The 23,712-nt window shown below is 49.3% G+C and overlaps 1 protein-coding gene across 2 annotated transcripts in view; it reads right to left on the minus strand.

The window, feature by feature from the left end:
- CTNND2 (catenin delta 2) overlaps window positions 1-23,712 on the minus strand; it is a 651,480-nt gene that overhangs the window by 12,953 nt on the left and 614,815 nt on the right. For both annotated transcript variants that reach the window (XM_006915865.1, XM_006915864.1), the window contains 2 exons: window positions 4,066-4,192; window positions 216-347 (listed from right to left, as the gene is read on the minus strand). In XM_006915865.1, the coding sequence (XP_006915927.1) occupies window positions 216-347; window positions 4,066-4,192 (259 nt within the window). The remainder of the gene's footprint in view (window positions 1-215; window positions 348-4,065; window positions 4,193-23,712) is intronic.

Consider the following 23,712-nt stretch of genomic DNA (forward strand, 5'->3'; position numbering starts at 1 on the left):
AGCTATTTTCAAAACCGAGACGCTCGGTTTTCATACCTCTGGCTTGATTCTCTCATCTCCAATCCCCAGGGATCTTTGCTGTCAAGCTCTCAAGTGACCTAGCTGTTGACTCCTGCTGAGCTGTCAAGTATGGCCCGAAGTCCGAAGTCCCAGCCCTCCGCCCGGTCCCAGATCCAGGAGCTCCATCCGAGGAGGAAACGCGAAGCTGAGCTCACCTGTCACGGTGTCTTTCCTGGAAGTGTGTTCCCCTTTAGTTCCGTGGTAAGTGGCATTGCTGCCAGTGGACTCGTAGTCTGTCTTCCTCTCTTTGAGGCTGATCATTTCCCGAGGTGAAGCTGGGGCACTTGCTACATAAAGAAATAAAAGGATGACTTTCCGTGTCTCATTCCACGGCACGGACAGCTTTCCGCATAAACGGTTCAGGCCATAAATGCACCTGGCTCAACACGTCAGTACGTGTGCACGGACCTGTCGATTTGCTTGTTGTTTTGGCCTCTTTCTTTATCCATTCTCTTGCCCTGTGTTATTTGGTGCTTTGTAGCTAAGGGGACACATGGCTTGGGGGCGGGTAATTAAAGAATATATCCTGGAGCCGTCTTCCTTAGACATCTGGCGGGGACACGACCTGCCCCAGGTGTATGGGACAGTTTTAAGAACGAGATTGGTCTTGGTTTCTTTATTTCTCTTTTCCTTCCTTCCACTCTCCCTCCCTCTTTTACTTCCTTTCTTCGTCCTTCCTTCTTTTTATTAGTTACATGTGTTTCAGAGGAGCTACGACTGATACTGAAAAATACCTGATTAGAATAAATGCAGTTTTACTGACATACTAAGTCACCCAGAAACTGCGCTAAAGGAAAGCGGAGGAAGAAGTTCTCCACACAGGATGATCTGTGGGGCTGGATAAGCCGCCCCGCAGAGATGAGCCTGCCGGGTGGGCCGGGGCAGGGTGTGAGGACAGCTCATTTTCCCCGGTGGGGTGTCCTTGCTCCAGCTCTCGATGAATGTCCCCAACTATCTCTCACCCACACCTTGCGTCTCATCCCTTTGCAGCCTGTCGGACCACGGAGTGAGCCTTGGAATGACCTTTGTGTCTCCAGCTCTACGAGGATGGGTTGTAATTAGAGGGTTCCCTGGGAATCCGTGATTCTTAACACACTGGTTGTACGACACAGGAAAAGCTGAACTTGGAGGTAAGGAAGCAAATAAAAAGAGGCTTAGTTTTCTTGAGAGATCGGATGGACCGGGAGGAACTAAACAGCCCTGCTGATGCAGAGACGTGTGGGAGGAGCTCGAGTGACACGGGCGTGTGCTGACAGTGAGCTGGCTAGCTGTGCGCCCCGCCTGGTGGCTGCCCGCGTGTGGGGCTCCACGCTGCTCACCAGCGCCCCGACTCACAGCTGGAGCTTAACCAGTGGCAGCTAACTCGGTATGAGCTTAGCAAAGTACCATCCCGCCTCAAAGCCCCGCCACCCCCCACTGCCCCCGTCCTAGAGCTGAGTCTGACTTTTCAGTAGATGGGCGTAGGAATTCATACTTAGCATGCAGATGTGGTGACCATTAAGGCTATGGAAACTGTGGGGAACTGATTTTTTTAATGCTAAAGCCCTCTTTCCTTGGCTAGCGTCCAAGCCTCTCCCCAATCAAGCCTCAGTTTACCCTGAGGCTTATCGTACACACTCTCTGCATCCGGCCCACAGCTCCAGCCCATTGGGTAAGCCTGACCCCTGAACCTACCTTTCTTTTCACTGTCTGAACCATTCGATTCATGTCACCAAACCTAGTTATCGTCTAGTGCAAATCTCTACGCTGACAGCGGGGGACAGAAACGGGAATCGTGTCGCACTCTAAACTACAGGGGTGCTCACTCAGCCGAGGAGATGCACGTGCAAACAAACCAGAACGAGAGGCAGGGTGCTCAGCAGACACCACAGCCAAGCGCTGGGAAGGTAAACAGAGGGATCCTTTGCCCATCCCGCCTGTCCTGAAATGCCTCCCGCCCACGTCTCAGACCTATCAACATAAAATTGAGGCTCGCTGCTCAGCCCTTGAAAACCCTCAGAGGTTGCTGATCCGGGCCGAGAATTAATTACTTGGAATGCTTGAATAAATACAGATGCTTGAGTCTCACCCGAAACCGGCTGGACCAGAATCTCTGGTTGTAAATTCAGTGGGAAGACGGAGAAGCAAACCATGAATGCCCCGCGTAACTCGATGGCACTGTCCAGTTCCTGCGTGTTCTCAGACCATCGTCTGCTGTGTCCCGCTCACCTCCTCCACCCTCTGCCCCTCTCTCCTGCTCTCCCTCCTCCGCTCCCGGAAGAGTCCCTCTCTTGCCCTTAAGAGCTCCTTGGCTTCTTGGGCTTCCTGCATCAAGGCGAGCCTTTCATTAGTCACTGCATGGCCATCACAAAAGGAAGGTATTTTGGAGCCTCTTGACCGAAGCTTTTAAAATTAGAATCTAGTATTGCACAGATGGGGAGGTTTATTAAACTATGTTAAGTGTGTAATTATCTTCTGAGACCTCACACACACACACACACACACACACACACACACACACACACACGGTGGTCTCCGGGAAATCAGGGTGACACTTGGGAGAAACGAAATCATGCAAACAAGTGTTTACTAGGTGTCTTTGACGTGCCTTAGTTAGGAAAGGCCGGGCAGCGCCCCCACTAAGTGGCTGGCATGTTAACATCCTAATAGGATGCTGCTGCTCCTTCTGGCACCTTCCACTCTACTGTGACACTTCATCTTCCTAGCACTGACTGCTTCTTAGTAATTAGAGCTCTTCAAGACGCCATCCTCATGCTTCCCAGATTCAACGGTCTTTACCTCTTTAAGAACTGCAGAAATGTGAGCATAAAAGGCCACCTCCGTGCTTCTGAGAGAGGTGGACATTTCTCCAGTCGTGAAGGGTGGGTCGTTTAGGGTGGGACTAACGTTCTAAGCAATAACACCACACCGAAAATACAAGCTTTCGGGAGGCTGGGAGAGGCTCATTTATTTCAGTCAGATATACCCCATTCATTTCGGATTTTCTCCATCATCCTGACAGTAAAGTGTGGTGTGAGGTTATATGACGCACGTCCTCCAGGGCGGAGGGGACTCTGCTGGGCCACGCTCTCTGCCATCCCCTGGGAATTGTATTCCAGGAAATATTCCTTCCTCAGTGGAAAAAGGGCAGAGAAGAACAAGAAGCGACTTTTCTTAAATAAAAGCCCGTGCGTGTGTGCGCGTGCGTGTGTGTACGTGTGCACGCACACGTGTAGCTCTTTCTCCATCCTTCTTTCTTACAACAAAAACTGAAGTGCAGACATCAAAAGCAAAGTTTTAAAAACTTATACTTTGACTAAAGCCACAATAAAACTCAGGTTCCTCATAAACTAAATGATGTGCTCATATTTCGCCTTTTTTTTTCTCTACTCTTTGGCGTTATAGGATGTGACTGAAAGGGGTGTAAACGTCAAGTCCTTCTACAAGTAAATAAGGGAATTTAAGCAATGGGAAGGTGACAAAGTGAGGGAAGAGACATTAAATGACCTAAAAGTTATGGCCGGTTGTAATAAAAATTTATCAGTGATTTATCCGCCGGTTTAAAGGTAATAACGACAAGCTAATCGGACATGGGGTAGGAATGAAACCCGCAGTGACGTAGTTCCAGTGGATGTCATTGTAAAGGGAGAGACGGCACGTCCTCCCCCCTTTCCTGGGTTATCCCAATTCTAATGAATAAAATGCAGCTCAAACTACTTTAAGTTGGAAAACCCTGACATGCAAACACTCAACGTTTCTTCTTCAACCTCATTCCTCAGTGCATGTGGGTCCACGACATGCATTTCCTGTGCGTGACGGCCGTTAGAGATTTCTAGAAATCTGTTAGAAAGAGACGTTTGCTCTGAGTCTGTATATTCCTACCACAGAGTCCCCACTGAAACCCAAAGAAAACAGATCCATTTGCCATTTCCAGCAACTGTTGGCATAGGGATGGCTGTCCTGTCGGCAGGGTCCGCTAAGGGGCCGGGAAGGAGGGAGACCAGGCTGGCTCCGGACACGTCTTACCTGAGCGGTTGTTGGGAGACACACGCACAGGGGAGATGGAGGGCGTGCGGGAGGAGGAGTAGGGCCTTTGCCGATCCCTCTCGATGGTTGAAGACGAGGCTACGAAGTGATACTGGGACCACCCGTCCTGCAAAGACAGCACGTTCCCAGTAAGCGGGCAAGGCAGCGTGATGCTTCGCCTCCTGACATTTCCAAGTTCCAAGCATCCGAATTTGCAAAAACACTTCTGCCTGCTGTCAAAAGAGATCTCGGAGCTCTGGGCCATTGTCAAGGTTAACAGTGACGAGTGTGAATTGAGACCCACCTCCCGTTCCTCCCAGACAGCCAGACACGGGAGTGCTGGCTTTCAGAGCTTGCTCTCCTTCCCTAATGTGGAATAAATGGTCTTTTGGCAAACCCGCTTTGGCCAGGGGCTTTTACTTAAATGGAAACATGATGCTTGGAATGTTGGATGACCCTGAAACTGTCTGTTTTGTGCCTACCTGGTTCTCGCTCTGCCTGGCCCTCTTTTCAACCACCTTTCAGAAGTGTTTATTCTTGTTCCCAGGAACAATCCCTTAGCGATCAGAATGCAGAGCAGGGTCCTCCCTCTGGCTTATCTCCCTTGCATTGTTTGGGATGGATCTCCTCTCTGCCATAAACGCCCCCGCCCCGTCTGCTTGACCCCTTCGGCTTGACTGCCGTATTCATGCCGAGTATTCTGCCTTAACTGACTGGTGTGTCCTCTGCTTTACCCCAGGAGTTATAATTTTCAGTCTAGCGCATACTGGCAATGCATCCTGCTACTGAGTCCTCCAGTAAGCCTCCCAATATTTAGTTAATAGATGAAAAGCATATGCCTTATTTTGCAGTGTAAAAAAATACATAAGTACATTATGGATCATTTTATAAATTTAGAAGAAGAAAACAAAAAAAAGCCATTAATTCCCCCACCCCCCGAGATCTCCTGATAACATGTCACGGTATTTCCTTCCAGTCTGTTTTCTTTTTTAATTAAAGCTTCCTTCTATCAAAGTTATATGTCAAATAGTACCGACAGTATAACAAAGAAAAATAGACACCTGCCCCACACCCAGTTTCGGCTTCATAGACGCAACCATTTTCAACTCTTTTAGCTTTTTCTTTTTCTGATAATATTTTGACTTTTAAGGGACTCAGTGCTCTATAAAGAATCTTCGCAAACAAACAGATAAAAGGCTAATGAAGAACGAGCTTCATACTCGTTTCAATGTTTGTGTCTTTGTTTATCTAATTCTCATTATTCCCACTCCATTTGATGGGCAGGATAAAGCCAAAATTGTGAAGTATGTTATTTTGAAAGCTATTACTTAGCACACACTGTGTACTTACAAAGGACAAGATTTTCTCGACAATCTCATGGGCTGGAAGCTATTATTGTCCTTATCTTACAGAGGAGGAACCTGAGCCCTAGCCATTTAATAGGCCACCCAAGGTCAAACAGTAAGTAAGTAAAGAAACATATTAATACTAAAACGCGGCATACTGGTAAGTGCTTGAAAGGAAACAGCTTGGTGGATGCCAGGTTAGGGGACAGAGAAATGCAGGTGGGCGTTGCTGGCTCACAGAGTGTGGCTGGCCAGGTGCTCTGGGCACAGCTAACGTTGGAGCAGGGTCCTGGAGGGTGACAAGGAGCCAGACACTGAAGACAGAGTTTGGGCGTTTCCAGGACACGATCAGAGGTGAAGAAGGCGCTGGGGTGGGAAAGGGCTTGGCTCATGGGAGAGCGACAAAGTCCCTGCGACTGGAGAGGAGTGAGCGAGGAGGGACCGGGAAGACGCGAAGCTTCTGGGCGTCCAGGACGGTCTGGGGAGAGTAGGAGAGAAACAGGGGGAGCACCGGAGAGAGGGGGAGACAAGCCTGGCCGGGGCGGGGGCTGGTGGTGAGCGACGGGAAGATACGGCATCTGTGCTGGGGATTTGCTGATGACTTGGCTCTCGGGTGTGGGACAGAGGAACCAAGCTTTACCCCGACACTTCCGATGTGAGCAATGGGGACAGGACAGGGAACACTGGGAGCGAAGTGGCTTCAGGAACTCAAATCAATACAGCTACTTGGGACCTGCTGGGTTGGAGACGCCTGCTGGACGTGGAAGAGAATCCGCACATCTGGATTTCAGGAGTGAGGTCGGGGCTACGGATAGAATTCTGAAGTTCAGTCTACGGACGTTATTTAAAGCGAAGAGAATGGAAGGCAACCTGGCACACGGATGCAAATAGATGAAAGCAGGTCACACGGGGCTGAGCCCTGGGACACTCCGATGTTTATTTAGAGGGTGCGAAGAGCCGGAGAAAATTCAGATACTGAGGAGGAATGGAGGGAGGTGGGCGAAGAATCAGGAAGGCGCGAGGTCAGCTGACACTAGGAAAGAGGACGCATCGAGGAGCGGAAGGAGGCCGCCTGCATCGTGAGGTCTAAGGACTGGCCGCCGGGCTCGGGGCGATGGCAGCCATCCTGACGGGGACAGAAGCACTGTTTCGGTCGGGTCGGTCAGAGCCTAACTCAGATGGCGCAAAAGATAATGAGAACCGATGAAGGGGAGACGGTCATCACAGCCTGCGGCACGCAGCGCTTCGTCTGCTGACGGGAATGACTCGGCACAGAGGATGGGACAACTGGTGATCCAGGAGAGAAAGAGGAAAATCGCAGGAGGAAAGTCCTTAGGAAAGGAAGGGTTGGTGGGATTCAGTGAACAGTGGGGTCATCGGCCATCGAGACAGGACAGGCTGCAGAGCCATGGCTGACGCGAGGCGATCGTTAGACCTGGTGACGGGACAGTGAGAATGTTCTCTCTCTCTCTCTCTCTCTCTCTCTCTCTCTCTCTAAACATTTTCTGGAGGGACAGGATGAGGAGTGAGGTCATCCGCTGAGAGCGAGAGAGGCGGAGTTTAGGGAAGAGAAGAGAGAGGAGGAGAAGGAAGGGGAGGGGGAGACGAGAAGAGAGGGCGGGAGACGGTTCTCGAGGTAAACGGGGGAATCAGGAAGGCGCGAGGTCAGCTGACACTAGGAAAGAGGACGCATCGAGGAGCGGAAGGAGGCCGCCTGCATCGTGAGGTCTAAGGACTGGCCGCCGGGCTCGGGGCGATGGCAGCCATCCTGACGGGGACAGAAGCACTGTTTCGGTCGGGTCGGTCAGAGCCTAACTCAGATGGCGCAAAAGATCATGAGAACCGATGACGGGGAAACGGCCAGCACAGCCTGCGGCACGCGGCGCTTCGTCCGCTGACGGGAATGACTCGGCACAGAGGAGGGGACAACTGGTGATCCAGGAGAGAAAGAGAAAAATCGCAGGAGAAAAGTCCTTAGGAAAGGAGGGGTTGGTGGGATTCAGCGAACAGTGGGGTCATCGGCCATCGACACAGGACAGGCTGCAGAGCCATGGCTGACGCAAGGCGATCGTTAGACCTGGTGACGGGACGGTGAGAATGTTCTCTCTCTCTCTCTCTAAACATTTTCTGGAGGGACAGGATGAGGAGTGAGGTCATCCGCTGAGAGCGAGAGAGGCGGAGTTTAGGGAAGAGAAGAGAGAGGAGGAGAAGGAAGGGGAGGGGGAGACGAGAAGAGAAGGCGGGAGACGGTTCTCGAGGTAAACGGGGAGCAAGGCGACTGTGGCCAGGTGCTGAGAGCTGCCTGGAGGCGGGTGGCAATGAACTCAAAATGAGAACACATTTTCCAGCTGCATTCGGCTGCCCTGGGGCAGGTGTGCAGTAGCTGGAACTGGATGCGGGCGGGCAGCAAAGTGACAGGGACGAGAGAGTGTGGAGGGCACGTGGCGGAGGCCCACGGCAGAGGAGAGTGAAGACGTGGGGCGGAGATGGAGAACGGCATCTAGTCAGTGGACTGGAGACCCTGGATGGCTCACGGGCTGCTTCACAGAGGTCGTGGTCTTCCCGAGGGAGGAGAGAAGAGAAAGTTTTGAAAGAGCAATGAGCAAGGAGGATGCCTACCCCGCCTCCAAGCTCGGTGACGTGGGGAAGGGGGATGAGAGACGAGACCACCATCCCTCGAGGTGGCAGGAGAGAGAGCGGGGCGCGGGGGGCAGGTCCTCAGGGACGGCCTGGCATCAGAGCGAGAAGATTAAGAACAGAAGGGGCAGGTGATCCTGACGGGAGACAAGGATTTTGCTGATAGCAGACCATGGGTTAAAGGGGGAGAGGAGGGGGGGGGCACTGGGGCACGTTACAGGCCACGCACAGCCTTTGCATGATGAGTCTCGAAACAATGTGATGACCTCGGGCCATCGGTGGTGACTGAGGCCTATGGGTTAAAGGGGGAGAGGAAGCGGGGTGGGCACTGGGGTACATTACGGGCCGCGCACAGCCTTTGCATGATGAGTCTCGAAACAGTGTGATGACCTCGGGCCATCGGTGGTGACTGAGGCCATGAGGGAGGAAGGGCGCAAGGGGTAAGCCCGCCTTAGGATAAGAGGGGAGTGTGTTGTGGTGAGGGGCAGGTGTCAGGAAGGGAGGAGGACATGTCTCCATGGGAAGTCTGTGCATTTCCGTAACTCTGCAGGACGGTGGCGTCAAAGACAGGGAGGAAGCAGCGCAGGGCGGGAAGTATCTCAACAGTGTCTGAACCCATCAGTCATGTAGGGGAACGAGTGAAAACACTATTTCAACATGATATTCCTTTCTTTTGAAGAAGATGCTTCGTTGATAGCAAACATCCTTGAATACGACCAAATAAAGGCGGGCTGTTTTATGTTTGTCTCACTTGCAATTTAGAAAATGTACTCTGCGGTTCCAAGTGGTGGCTCAGGAAATTGCTTTACTCAAAACCTTGGCTTCTTTGGTCATGACAAATAATAATACTCCATATGTCATGATAGGTGAGCAAAGACCTTCACCATTAGAGTATCAGCTAACACTTGGTAAGTTCTAACACCGGAAGAGACACCAGACAAAAATAAACTCTAGGCTTGGTTTCACTTGGTGGATAGCAATGGATTACTCAGTACCTCTGCCTTAAGAGGTGACTGGAGCTGTTCTGTTCAGTGGTTCAGATTTCATGATGCTTAGATTCCTTTGGGACCCTTTAAGTATTTACATCTCTGGAACTGTCAGGAAATGGCACGTAATAATAAAACTATCTACAAATGAAGAACCTCTTATAAGGACACACCAAAGCTTTCAAATCCTTCATAAGACCCAACTCTGAGAATGCTAATGCATGACAGAAACGTAACCTTGCAGGCAACTTGGCTCTAGGGAGTGGGAATGGCAGGTCCCAGAGGATGATGCTGAGTGTGTTAGAGGCACCGAGAAAGCCACCCCCGAGCCAGATGCCGATGGTCTGCATGCGGGCACAGCGGCTTTGAACAGAGGTGGGAGAGGAAGGGCTTGGGGAACGAGGTAGAGTAGAAACCCAACCGAGGGTCTTGACTAGTGCCGTTTCCCAGGCCACAGCTTGGGAGCGCCTGAGAGAGCAAGAAGCGGGGTTCTGGTTACTGCTCCATGTCTATCCTCCTTCTCACTCAGAGGCGCAGAGCGAAAGGTGCCATGGCCAAGAACAAAGGAACAAAAGGAACTTCAACAGTGCTACGTTCGACACGCCTAGAAGGGAGCTCGCAGTTTTAATTGTGATGGTACGTACTTCCAGCTGTCATAAAAAGCAGTACAGCATCGGATGCTAGAGATCAGGGTACAGATCCATCAACGCTCGTTTTAGTTATGCTGAATAATCAATTACCTTGAGGATACACTTCCTGCCCCTCCACACCTTTTATTGCATGAAATTTTTCATCGTTCAATTGCAAAACATGTTTTGCCTTGTAAAGAAGGGAAATGAAGATATATTTCCTTGAGGAAAGTTATCGCTAACATTTCTTTTCTCCAAATAAGCCAGGTAATACTTGTTCTCTAGACAGCTTGTAATCAATTGATTATTCATTTACTTCCCTCCATCACTCAGAAAGGCTTGAAAGTGGTTTTCACAAACACGTACGACGTGGGCATGGAGGTTTTAAATCATTTTTTTTTTGATCGCTACTTTTTCTTCTTCAGGTTTTAACTCACTACAGACCAGAGATTTTTGTCCTGTGTTCTACTCCCTTGGGTGCTTAGCCATAATTCCCCTTTGCCTGGACCCTTTGGCTTCCAGGGGTTGCATGAGACAGCTCGGGGAAGCAAAACAGAATGAAGAACCCCCACAGTAACTGGGGACGGGCTGTTAATCCTCAACACCGACGATAAGCGACTCTTCCGGCGTCTGTCGGTCACCTCCAGCAGAAATTCTGCCCTTCAGCTCAGGACCCAGCCAAGCTGTCCAAAATGTGATATGATATCTGCGCCTCAAATTGGTTTTTCTTTTTAACACATTAAACTCGAAACGGGAGATTGCTAAATTGTTCCAAATATATAGAGATAGAAATCCGAAAGAGAAGAAGAGCTCAAAGTCACTGAGCTTTCAATGGCCACAAGGAATAATCTGATTTTCTTTATCTCACCCTTTTCCTGTCCTTCCAGGAGTTTCGGTGTCTGTGTGAAAGTTCCTGCCGTCTCCCTTCATGACACTGAATTATTCCCCAAAGCTCATCCGGACTGTGTTGGTACTTTTAATGGTCCAGAATGCACGAGGATCAAGGTCATGTTCTTCGCAGCTTCACAATCAGGGGACTTTGTGGTATGTCTACATGGTGGTCACCCTATTTAGTCCCTACAGATCGTTTGAGGTCCCTGGATTTATAACAATCCCTATTTTATTTTTTTGAGCATCCTGCAAACAGCTCCAAGAAGATCGTGCTGCCAAAGAGACTTTCTCTAAGAGTTTCGATGGTGGGGCTAAGTGGGTCGCAGACTGGTCTACGTGACGTGAGCATGACTCACTCGCCCCATAGCTTCTTACTCTGGCAGTTGTGCAGGACCCCGATCGAGATTAGCACACGCACTTGCTAGGTCTGTGGTGAAGGATGAGCTACAGCTGCTTGTCAAGGCTCAAAACTACTTAACTTTGGGCCTCTCTGTCGACAGAGAGGTGAAATTAGAAAGCTGTCAGGACTCAGCCCTTCTCTCCAGCACACGTGAGTGTCATCATTACTGGTAAGCTCTGCGTCAGTTGCTTTTCTGTAAATAAAGGTCAAAGCGACTCACTCAGCAAAAGGAGTTTTAAAAATAGTAATGCCTGGGTCTTAGGCCCTGAGATGCTGTTTAAATTATTCTGATCTGCCTGGTCATTGGTATTTTTCAAGCCCGCAGGTGATCTTAATGAGTAGCGCAGCTGGAACCACGGCTCGGGGTTTCTATGCACAGGTGGCAATGACTAATAGCGGTATGGAATATACTTTAACATGCTCGGTCCTAGGAGGCCCTCAAGTCTCTACTCCATTTGGGAGTGTCCGATAAGGCATTCTCAAGGTTGACTTCCAAACACAGGTCCCAACCTCAGAAGAGCGAGGTGCCACACACACAGGGCCCCGGTCACATCTGACTGCCCAGCATTCACTGGCCATGTGATTCAATTTCACATGTCTGTGCCTTTGATCAGGCAGCTCCCTGCCCTGACATGGCACTTTCCTTTCCCAGCCTGTCTAGCCTAACTCATCTGGCTCAGTTTTGGGCTGGGTAAACAGGAGGCAGGCAACACATGTTCATCAAATCACTATTGCGAAATGAATCATGCCTCCGAGGTTTGAGAGAGCTTTTAGCAACACTACTTAGCATTGTTTTCTTCCCCTGCTGTGAGCAAAATGCTAAGACATCATGCTATAGATGGCTGCAGCCCTGTCCATCTCCCCAGCTGTGGGGTGGGGCCGCGGCCACAGACCCTGAAACACAGGTACCTCATATATGCCAGTAAGATTTCAGATGACTGCATTAATTATTGTAAAATGAAATGATAATCAGTTAGGCTCTAAGTTCTTCGATGTTACTGTTTTACAATAAATGAAGGTTATCAGAGCCTTATGGTTTTTTTTTCCTTTGATATTTTAGCTTAGAGAAACCTGGTCAGTATCATCTGCTGTTGGTACATCTGTCTTTCAGGACATACTTGCAGCTAGGCTGAAGGCAATGTTAGTTTAGACAAAAACGATATCAAAAGAAAAAGTGGCCGACAGTTTGCCTGCTCCATTTTAGATGGTACTTCTCAGCTGCCCACGTTTCAGCGCGAGGCATATAAAATTCCCTCCTCTTTAACCAGTCTTGTACATAATTTTGAAGCGTCGTTCTATCTGCCGCACCTGGTTTGGATTGCTGCTGATCCTGTTCGTAGCTCTCAGAGCACGACTTTGCCCACCCCCCCAACCCCATCGCCCCTGTTTCTTGCATCCTGCAGCTCAGAAAACACGTGCACCTGTCCACAGCAAATATATACTCAGTTCTCCCCAAACGCCAGTCCCCAGACGAGCCAGGGAAAAGGAGAGGGGAGAGTACATCGATTTCTCATTAGATATGCTCCAATATTTCTTACAGTTGGGTACTGGAGCCCACAGCTACTTTTGCAATGTGCCCATCATCACATGAAGGGACTAGTTTCCGAATGGGGCCTCCTGTGGGAACATGACTGGGCAGGGAACAGCGATGACCGGAGCTGGGTGCAGTGCCTGCCAACGGGACGCGTGTAGAACACGGGGGTGGTATGAAATGAAACCGCCTTGTGGGCGTGTCCACAGACTGGACATCCTGCCACTGCCAGCCAAGCCGTGAAGGCACCGCACCCCCCACCCCGACCTTCAGTGCTGCATCAGAGAAGGGAGGAAGGACGCTGCCCCGTGGGGGTGACAGGGAGGGGTTGGGGAGAGAAGTTGTTCTATCTGTATAATAATGAGTTAGAGACAAGGGCAAGGGGAGAGTAAAGATCTCAGGGGCTGTCTTGTCTGGAGGATCTGGTGTTTAGGGAAAAACAGTTATATACCAAATCCTCATGAATGTGTGTCAGGAGGTGAGATGAACAGGTGATGGAATTTCATGGTACTTCTGTGGTGATCTGTGAGCTCTGGAAGGAGGCCCCCTTTCCTACTGGACAGCGATGGGGTGGAGGGGGCTGGTGAACATTCACCGCTTTTCACCGTAAGTGAAATGCTGATGCTCCTCCCATTTACAGATCTGTGTCCAAAGCACGTTGGGAAAGTTTTATCTTCTAAACTTTGAATTTAGATTTAACTAACCTTTTCTAATGACGAGTGGCATTTCTGACTCAGATAAGAGCTTCCATAAATAATTAACCTTGAAAATGGAGAACAGCTGTTTCCTTCCATCGGGCATAGTTACCATACAGTCATTGGTGGTTTTCCTTCGTTTTTAAAGACAGCTCTGGAACTTCTTTAATCCGATAAGATTTATTTGGCCTCTGAACAAGGATTTCTCAGTAGGCATACAGAGACTCTTCCGTTCTGAAGTAACGGATACAAGTTTTTTTGGTGTTAGCTGTCCTTGAAGGCTCTCAGCTCATAAAGCTTGTCAATTCTCATTTGCTTTGAGTGACTTGAGATATAAAGAAAGTGTGGTGAAAATCCTTTGGGCTTTTAGCAACCCAAGTCCATCCACTCATTCAACTTAGACCACTTACAGCTCGTTACCTGTGTTTGCTACCAGGATTTCTCCATCAGGAACCTATTTTTTTCAAATAAAAGTCAAGACATGAATTGCTGCCATCTCCCGAAAATGGTACCCGGCTAAGATGTTACTGCCCACTCATGCAAAACTCGATGGCTCAAAATGGTGCCAGTTTTCCAGTCATTTTTTAAGTGGAATAAAACTATTCATGTTATCACGTGAAGCAGAGAAAAAAAGATTCCAAATTAGTGGTAGTTACTAGTACGTCCTCCTTACTTCACTAAAAGGTATTAATTATACTGTGAACGAAAATGGGGCTCTGTAATAAACAGACATGACAAGGACAGTGACCGAAAGTAAGCTCACAGGATGATCATAAATTCCTACCTGGGCAGGTCATGGTGGGTGGTCACGCCCCAGGCCTATACCTTCTTTAGTGAAAGGCTAATCTTTGTCTTAAGCAAGCCCCGCCCACTGTTTTTGTGCATCTGTGTTAACATACCTTTGAAGTGCCAGAATCATCCTCTTTTTGAGACCCCCTGGAGGCATAACCACCCTTAAAGGGGCACAGGATCTTGTTGCTCTTGTACCATCCCTACATACTGTGACGGTAACTGTGACCTATCCTGCAATCCAGTCATGGAGATTTCGCTGTGGAATGTGGAGACCCCGAGGTTAGGACCCCGGGTGAGCTAGGACCTCACTCGCCTTCTCTGCCTCCTTAATTTACCATCAATGGATTTCACGTAATCTTCCTTATGCTTTCTCCTTTGATTCCAAATGTCTAAAAAGAACCAAAAAGTACCCATCTCCGGAGCATTTTCTCATTCTGCTGAGATCTTTCGGGCATGTCCTCAGTTTGGCTCCAATAATGTCTTATAAAATTTTCTATAGGTTTGGCTGTTCTTACATCAACAATATAGAAAAAACATGGATGTAGAATGTTCACAGTCTGTGTAATTGAAGACCAGGCCAAATCCTGCATGCCAATGAAAACTCAGCTCCTTTTTTGCTACAATGAAACAAATGAGCTTCCATCTATTTTTAAAGGAAACTGTTTGTTAAAGATTCATTAAAACTAATTCCATCAACAATTCCAAAAGCTATTAGAGTTAAACATTTAAACGAATCGTAAGGGCCAAAAGGGAGTACTTGCAGTTTAATGCAGAGATAAATACCACCTGACATACCCGTTGCTTTCATTAGTTTGTTTCATCTTTGTGCTTCTAATAAAATTTAATTAAATTGTTTTAGATACTTAAGGTTACAGTACATATAAGGATAAAAATCTGCAGCATCATCATTTAAAAGCAAATACTGAGTAAATCCATTTCAGAAATTCAATTTACTACCACTGGCCTAATTCTGAAGCACCAATATCACCCAGAAGATTTGACAAGTTGGAAAGAATTTATATAATGTGGTTCAAGAAGATGTACCAGTTAATTACCAGTAGTCAACAGGTACCAACACGATGCGGAAAACCTGCTCAGGGAAGCTGAAATAAGACCAGACTGGTCCTCTTGTTTTGTTGGTATTGCCTTGGAGCCCTTAAAACAAAGAAAGGTCTTTAACAATGGACTTTGGTTCCACGCAGTGCTGCAAAGTTAAATTTTGGGGCGAAGTCGAACAAAGTTCAGTCTTCAGATTTATTAATCCAAAAGCTTGGCTTCTCATATGGAAGTCCTTCCAACATTTGGAAAGCCGGGTATTTCACATATATGTTCACCAGTGGTCAATACGCTCGAAGCTCACCCCGGGTCCTATCATCAAGGTCTCCACATTCCACCTCGTTTCTAAGTGCATCAGACCATGGAACGGAAGCGGAGTTGATGAATTCGCCTTCTGCTAGGCTTAAACTTGGGGGTAGCTACACTGTTGCGTTTCTTTAACAAACATTAATATGTGGCTGGCACTGTAGAGACACAGAGGCCAGAACGGGGAAAGGGGTTAAGTAGGCATGGCTCCCGAGTGGGAGACGGACATTTAAGAATGATCACGTCACATCGCATTTGCAGTAAGAGCCATAAAGGAAAGTACTGGTTACTATGAGAGGCCTTTACTAGCCTCGAGGAAGTGACGGTCACATGGAGATGGAAGTAGCTGGGCTTGGTGGGACAGCAGAGAAGGCGTTCTTGGCTGAAGAATAACCTGTGCCCAGGTAGTGCGAAGGCTCTGTGGCTGGCACAGCCTTGTGCCTACGAGGAAGAGCAAGGAGGACCTGGGAGGCTGAGACGAAGTGTTTGAGGGGAGGCTACAGGAAGGCGAGCGTGGAGAGCTTGGTAGGTCTTTACTGTGAGAGAAACTGAGCTTCGGTCAGGGGACTGACAAGGTGAGATCTGCTTTTATAAAAGTGTATTCTGAATGCTCAAAGAGAAACAGATTGAGGATGGGAAAGCAGATTCCACCAAAATGACCAGGCAGCAGCTGCATCAGGACCAAGGACAGATGAGAGAAGTCGCTGGGGCTTGGCGCTCAAGAGAGTTGAGATAAGGAAGAAAGGGGTATGTGTCGGGGCAATTTCTAGATTTCGGGAAAGAAGCACCAGGTGGGTGAGATGATAATTTCTGCGATGGACAACAGTGGGGCAGAGTAGATGTGGGGATGATTTCAGGAGCCCTGCGTTGGGCGTGTGCACTCTCAGGGCTGCGAGCCGCTTAAATGGAAATATCACGTAGGCAGTTGTACATGTAAGCGAAGAGTCCAGGAATGAAGCCACCTAGACATGGCGCCCTTGGCTTTCAGATGTATTTAAAAACCTTGGGAGCAGATGAGATCATCTGCAGTAGAAGGTAGAGGGTGAGAAGCTAAGATGCCTCAGGGAAGACCAGGTGCCTACAAAATAGATGGAGACGGAGCTGTTTGCAAGGTCAGAAAAAGGCTGGAGAGAGTGGTGGCAACAAGCCCAGGAGGACGCAGCGTGCGGGAGGGGCGCGTGCCCAGGACTGCCGGCCGGACCCCCAGCTCATTTCCTTTCCTTCCTGGACACGCAGCCAGACCGCATGTGGTTTCATATGGCCATGAGACAAGATCCAGCCAGGGGAGCGTGAGGTGACGGGGATGTACCATTGCCATACCACGTGGCACGGGGAAGCCACAGGTGTAAGGAGCCGGTTTCTGAACGTCCACTGGGAGAAGAGCTGACCTACCTGCCTGAACACCTGTATGGGATGCTTACCCGATCAGGAAAGTGAACTTCTATTGGGTTGGATCATTAGATATTCGGGTCTGCGCATGACAGTGAGGCACCGTCCCTGACTAATACGGACAATGAGACCAGTCGGGCCTTGCCGTTAGGAGCCGTTTCAGTGAAGGTGTGAGGTCAGATGCCATGTCTCACTGCAGGAGGCTGGAAAGTGGGAGAGCAGGCACAGTGCACGAGCTCCGAACTCTCTAGAAAGCTAACCAGGAAACTTAACTCTGAAGGGTAGCAAATGTGAGGGCAGAGGGTAAGAGAGAAGGCGAGGGGGGCCGGCTGGGAGAGGACAGTTCATGTTTTAAGCTGGAAGCCCAAAGAGGAAGTGTTTGCTACGGAGGCTGAATGACCACAGGAGGGAGCGAGGTGGACATCGCGCGGTTCTGATTCAAACAAAAAGAATCAACGAGAAACCTGGATGGTCGATAGGGAAAGTTTTCTCTTGGTTTAGAATAGAACCCAATAAAGATAAGCACGAATTAAAACGACCGAAAAATAATGATTAAAATTCCAGTTTTAAGATGGAGAAAGGTAATCCAATATGTAGGTGGCATTTACTTTGTGTTCCCAGTACCTAAAACGAAGCCTAGAACATAGCAGGTACTCAATAAACATGAGTTGGTTGAATGAATGAGTGAATGAATGAATGAGTAACTAGGAGTGGCCGTTTGTCAACAGGATTACACAGGGAGTGAGAGAATGGGCATGGGACAGCACAGACTGGCGTAGAGGAAAGCCTGGGTCGAGGAGTACCGTCATTTATATTTTTGATGCTATATCTTTTACCAGTGGTGAATCTGTCATCTGGTTAAATGGGTCGCTTCCGGTGAGCATAGCATGACTGGCTGTCGGTGGAGGACACGGGCACTGTGAGTTCCTCGGGCTTCGTCACGGGGAACTGCTGACAGCCTGTGACGGGCATCGAGCCGAGACAGGGCAAGGAGTAACAGGAAGCGGCTGAGCTGCCTCCACACTGTGTGCCACCCTCACGTCTTGCCCTGGGTGCCGTCAACGCCCTCTGCTTCGCTCAAGATGCAGAGAAGAGTCTGACCCCTGAAGTCCTCCTTTCTTCCGCACCGGGCGGGCTTCTCTGTGTAGGACGAAGGAGGCATCAACTTGGGACAGTTTTCAAAACCGAAGCCAAGTGGTAACCACTGTGGTTGCATTTCCCACTGCGTGGAACCTCCATGGCCTCGCCAGGAAAGTGGTCCTGAGAAGCAGCGGGCGCAGATATCCAAAGCAAGACTCGAGCCCGCACGGCATGCCCGTCGTGAATGAGAGCATCTCCCAGCCTTTTCTTTCATGTTCTCGCTTTGTGACAGAAACCCTGCTTTTCCAGTTAGGCCCATTCCTTGAAAGGGGGAGACCATTCTAAATTATCCGAGTGCGTCTGACGTAATCACAAGGGTCCTTGCGTGAGAGATGCAGGAGGGTCGCCGTTAGAGAAGGTGCTGTGACCACAGAAGCAGAGAAAGATGCTGTGCTGCCGGCTTAGCAGACGGAGGAAGGGGCCACTGGCCAGGGAGAGAGGCAGCTTCCAGGAGCCGAAAAAGGCAAGAAAAAGGATTCCCCGGAGAGCTTCTGGAGGGGACACATTCATGGCAAGACTTTTCAGCCCAGTGAGACCCATTCTGGACTTGGGGCTTGCAGAACTATAAGATCATGAACGTGGGTTTTTACGTCACTAAGTTTGTCATACTGTGTTAATACAGCAATAGGAAACTAACACAGAGGGTGACCCATTTCTAACTTTTTAAAAGCCATGTTTACTTTGGGTTTGCTAGACACACAGTTGATTAGAACTGTGGACAACTCGGAGGTGATGAGACGCCGGTGCCGAAGTCCTGCAGCAGAGCGACCTTGTGGTCTTTCTCCATTTGTCTCCATTTTGGCTAAAGAGGAAGGTGGGAGTAAGAGATGCCACGTTGTTCCACATGCTTCAATAAAGTGTTAGATCATCACTTACTGGTTGCAAAGGTGGAGGATAAAACAAAACAGACTTCTGGAGTGTCAGCACATGACCTGTCTCTGGAGTCTACAAGGTTAGGTTGAAATTCATGAGCAAGTAGAAGGGGCCGGTGTGAGAGCTTCCTTGGAGGGGTCGGCGGGCTGGGCGACCCTACCATCCAGCTCCTGGAGCCCAGGGAGTGAACGACTTCTTCGGCTTGGCCGTGGACTCTCTCGCGTTTGGGGATTGCAGGGCTGGTGACCCCAGTGCCAGCGGCAGACCCACTATGGAACTCGAGAAGTTCAAGTTTCAGGTCTGTCCACCACATGGGCCTGTACTGAACTTTATATTCCTGAGGTGTTCTCTTCTGAAACGGGACTTTCAAAATTACCTAAGCTACAGGGGCACAGTATCTGTCTCCACCTTGATCTAAGTGCGGTGTAGCGGTGGACGCCGATGACTGATAGAGCATTCAGAGCAGTTAGCTGGAGGAGGCCAGGTCCAGGGCAGGGGTCCTCAGGGGCAAACACAGCACTGCCCCCGCGAGAGAAGGGGCTGGCACGTGGGCGTCTCCCAGAGGCAGAGTGGACAGGTGCCGGGCTGCGATCGCACAGGCTCTGTCCTCCGCTCCTCTGGCCCCACTGCCCTGCCAGAGCCTGGTGGGTGGGGGGCGCTGAGACACGGGATGGAACGGCTTACGAGAGGGGGAACAGACGGAGATGGGGAGAGAAGGCACTTACCACGCTCTTTTTGCCCAAGCAAATCAGGACTCTTACAGATGAGACATCATCCCATCTACCGGGGTCCCCTGAGAAAGGAGCGCTGGGTTTAAGCCAGGCGACGAGAATGGTGGTGGATGCACATTAAACTTAGGGAGTGTTCTAGCTCCTGACGCAATCCTTCCCCTGCCTTCCGTCTCTGGGGTATTTTTGTAGGTTTTGATGTAAAATGTTATGGGTAAAGCCTTGAGGAAATGGTCGGTCTGGGCGCTGCTCTGAGTGACCTGCCCCCCACGCTCCCCCTCCTCCCGTGACATGGGGATCCGCCCCAGTGACGGACTTAACTTAGTCACTTCTTGTTTAGCTGCTGCCATGTGCATCGATTTCCACTTTTGCACAATTGATTTTTGCTTCATTTCCCATTTGTGCCTTTGTTTTTGGACGGGTACCATATGGTGAGTGTCGGAGAATTGTCTCAGAGAGGTCAGGGGACCTCATGAGGGAAGAAGACCTAATTTGTCAATACAAACGACAATGAGCAAGTGCCTAGATTTATGGGGGAGACAGTATCACAGCTGAGTTTAATCTCTCTGCCGTTTTGTTTTCTCCCCCCGACCTGACATCCAGTGATTTAGAAAAGAAAGAACTTGAGAAGCTGCAATTGTAAGTTCTGAGGACACCAGACTCGGGGTTGTTTTGGAATCTGGCCAAAAGTCCTTATGCCCTTCCAGTCGTTTCTTGCAGAAGAATTTTCTGGTACGGCAGAAAGATTAATAAATTCCCGATAAACCATTTTCTTGATCAAATGACAGCTCTACATGAAGTAGTTTCATTTATTTCTAGAGAGGATTTGCTGCTTTTCTATACTCAGAAGGAAAACTCCATTAATTCTCAAAGTGGCACCATGCTCAAGTGAGTATTAAAGTATTTCTCGCCCTTCTTACACTGACTTAAAGATCAAAAACTTGGATTTTGACCACGTCGTGCTTCTTTTCCTTGATAGCGTTTTACAGTATCTTTCCAGTTCTCATAGGAACCCGGTATTGATTAGTCGATGTCCTTCCAGGAGATGCGGCCGAGGGAAGGGTGTGAAGCATGCGCCCCGGACTTCGCTTTGCAGGGAGCAGGACTGTGGGCCCATCGACACGCAGGGGCCAGTCCCTTGGGAGCAGTGACAGACGACGTGGGCTTCGCGTCCAGTCTCTCCTCCGCTATGGCTGGGACGCTGGAAGAAGTCCGCAGGCATCCCTTACCCGTCCATAATTGCTTACTGATTTCTTGTTTTGTGAGTGCAGTGGTGACAAGAGCCAGAGATGTGACCACCCAGAGCAGTAAGGAGAGACGGCCCCGTGTGGGACGGGCCGTGGCGGGCATGACTCCAGTCCTGCCAAAACTCATCATTCACCGGCCAGACAGTGCGTGCAACCTGAGACTCGATTTCTCAGCGACAAAAGGAAGGACACATGAAGATTGGTTTCCCGTTTTGTTTCTCTCATCCAAATGGCAACAGTGAATACAATCTCTCTATCTAGAGAAACATGACCTTATTCAGTTTCAAGCACAGGCAGGGTGGCGTTCTCTGAGGCGGCGGGTCACCGTGTAAGATAGATACTGATATTTCACGTGGCGGGTGGAGCGTGGGGGGCTCTGTAGGAACGTGACTGAAAAAAACACCAAGCCAAGTCCATCAGTGCAGAGAACACTCTAGTTTCTAACCTCGCTGACGGTCAACAAGAGTTTGACGCTGACATTTGGTCTGTCTTTGATTTGATCCCTGCGTTTACGAACCAAGGGTTTTAATTACTCACAGAGGGGTTGGGTAAATACTGTCCTCTGTGAAGCCCTCTGACATACTTCGAGCACAATAATGAGTCTCAGCAGCATAAGCTGAACAGTGCAGAGATCAGCTCCTCCTCTATGACAGGGACTGCCCTGTCCCTTTCCACAGGAGCTCTGCAGGGTCTATTTTAAGGGGATGGAAGGGCAGGGGTGGCATCCCCTCCGTCCCCACAGCCTTCTCTTAGTGCCCAGTGCTCGAAGGCCCTTCCACCGTGCTGCCCCGAAGCCTCCTGCTCCTCCTCTGAGTCCATCCTGGGACATGTCAGCCTCATAGCACGGGGCAGGGCCGCTGCACCTGGAGCTCCCCATTTCCCCTAAGATCGGTTACCCCGAGAACTGCCGTAGCCCAACTGCCATGATCCCATGGCATCACGTGGGTTGGCCCGGGATGGCTCCAGGTTGCTACAGTGGCTTTTCTAGGAACTCAGAGTCTCCGAGAGGCTTTGCTGGGGCAGATGAGAGCTGGGGATTAACATGGAGCTGAGCCGGTGCGTTTGTCCCGGGAATCTAGAAACGAGCCCCATACCAGACAGATGTCACGGGAGCTGACGGGGAATTTTCTGGCTGGCAACTTGACCTAGGGGCTGACCACAACTGGGTAGAAATTAATCCGCAGCCTGGGAAACATCCGCCATGCTGGCTGTAATTCTTTAATGAGGGGTTAGTTTGCTCCAACATAGATACGAAGATCTTGTTGGCATTTTTAATGATTAAACATTAACATAGAACTATGTAACTATAATTGTTAACTATAATTGAAAAAAGACTTTGATCCAAAGCCTAAAGTCTTTGTGAAATTTTGTTCAAATCTGAGTCCACAGGATAAACAAGCTTACATTTGACAGGACTGCCATGTAAATAACACTTGAGAGCAAAACGGGCCAGTAAAACTATCACTGAGTTTGTGTCCGGGAAGCCCTGCTTAATCATTCTTGGACCAAATGCCTCATGAAGACCAATAAAACAATGAGCTGGACTGGCTGAGGATTAGACAAACATCAGTTTTCCATGTCGTTAAGCTGAGGGTTGAATTGGAAGCTGTCACAGACACTGGCAGGCAATAAGGAAATTTAGAAGTTCAGGAAACGAAGCAGTTCAAGTCAACTAAGAATGTAATTAAAAAACCCAAACGGTTCAACTAGTTATTTTTGCCAAAGATATAGGTATGATTTATTTCATTTTCTTCCTTCCTATTTTCTAGCCCAATGTAAGGCAGCCTCTTTCAGGCAGTACTTGTGCATTTTGTATGATATACATTTATGATGTCCCTTAACTCAGAATTCTGTTCATTAGGAGTTGATATTCGTTGTACTCAGGTTGGAGGCAAGTTTCACTACAATTTCTATGAAGAAATGACTTTTAATGTAAGTTCATAATGGAAATCCTTTCACAATTAATATCTGAACCAAGAAAGCGGTTTTCTATAAAAGTATAAATAAATCTTATCTAGATATTAAATATTACAGCATTGTATGCTGCGATATTTTTAGCAGTATGTTCAACCTATTCGTGTTGCTCCAAAGTCGTTCTTTAAAAGTTTAAATTTTTTACTCATTCAAACTAATTTGCCTACAATCATTTCAGATTAATAAGGAATGACCCTGATTCAGACCTGGGGAGACATCGGAGAGAGACTTTTCAGGGGAGGTGATATAACAGGTGTGGGAAAATGAAGAAGGTTTAGATGGGCAAGTGGGGTGAAGCATGGCCTTGCGGAAAAGCTTGGGGGGGCGGGCGCGTGAAGAAAAATGAGTTGGAACACAGGAGTCAGGTACGGCTGGTGGCCAGATGCGGATGATGACAAAGAGCCAGGCCGAGGCTGCTCCGGAAAGCTCTCGTGTGCTAAGATGTCTGGACTCCATCCTGAGTGCATAGGAGCCAGTGAAAGGGGCGGGGCTCTGCGAGGTCATCTAATCAGACCTGCGTTTTAGAAAGTTCGCCTTTGCTGCCCCCTGGAGCATGGAGGACAGAGCGTCTAAAGGCGGGCGCCCAGTTAGAAGTCCGCGACAATGACGCAGAGGACGGAAGACCGCTGTCCACGGCCGTCCACGCCGTCCACGGCCATGACCGCAGAAGGGAGTGGATGAGGGAGAAGCCTGGGGCTTTCTGGCGGGTGGATGCAGACGTGATATGGGAAGGAGAGGAAAGAGCCAGGGTGGCCCCTGGATGCTGGCAGGGTGATGAGTGGACAGCTGTGCCAGTCACTGGTCAGAGGATGTGCGAAGAGGCGCCAGACCCCGGAGAAGGAGGCCTGCTGGAGCCTGATTCCATCTGAGGTAGGTTATCTAGCAGGGGGTTAGATGTATGAAGAGAGATTGGGGCCAGACAGATTTGGGGGAGCACCCTGCGTGGTGGGTAAGCGAACCCCGGGCGGAGTTATGGACAACCAGGAAGGGGCTGTGTGGGAGATGAGGAAGATCTAAACTCAGAAAC

The sequence above is a fragment of the Pteropus alecto genome, unplaced genomic scaffold, assembly GCF_000325575.1.
Source record: "Pteropus alecto unplaced genomic scaffold, ASM32557v1 scaffold66, whole genome shotgun sequence".
NCBI classification, from domain to species: Eukaryota; Metazoa; Chordata; class Mammalia; order Chiroptera; family Pteropodidae; genus Pteropus; species Pteropus alecto.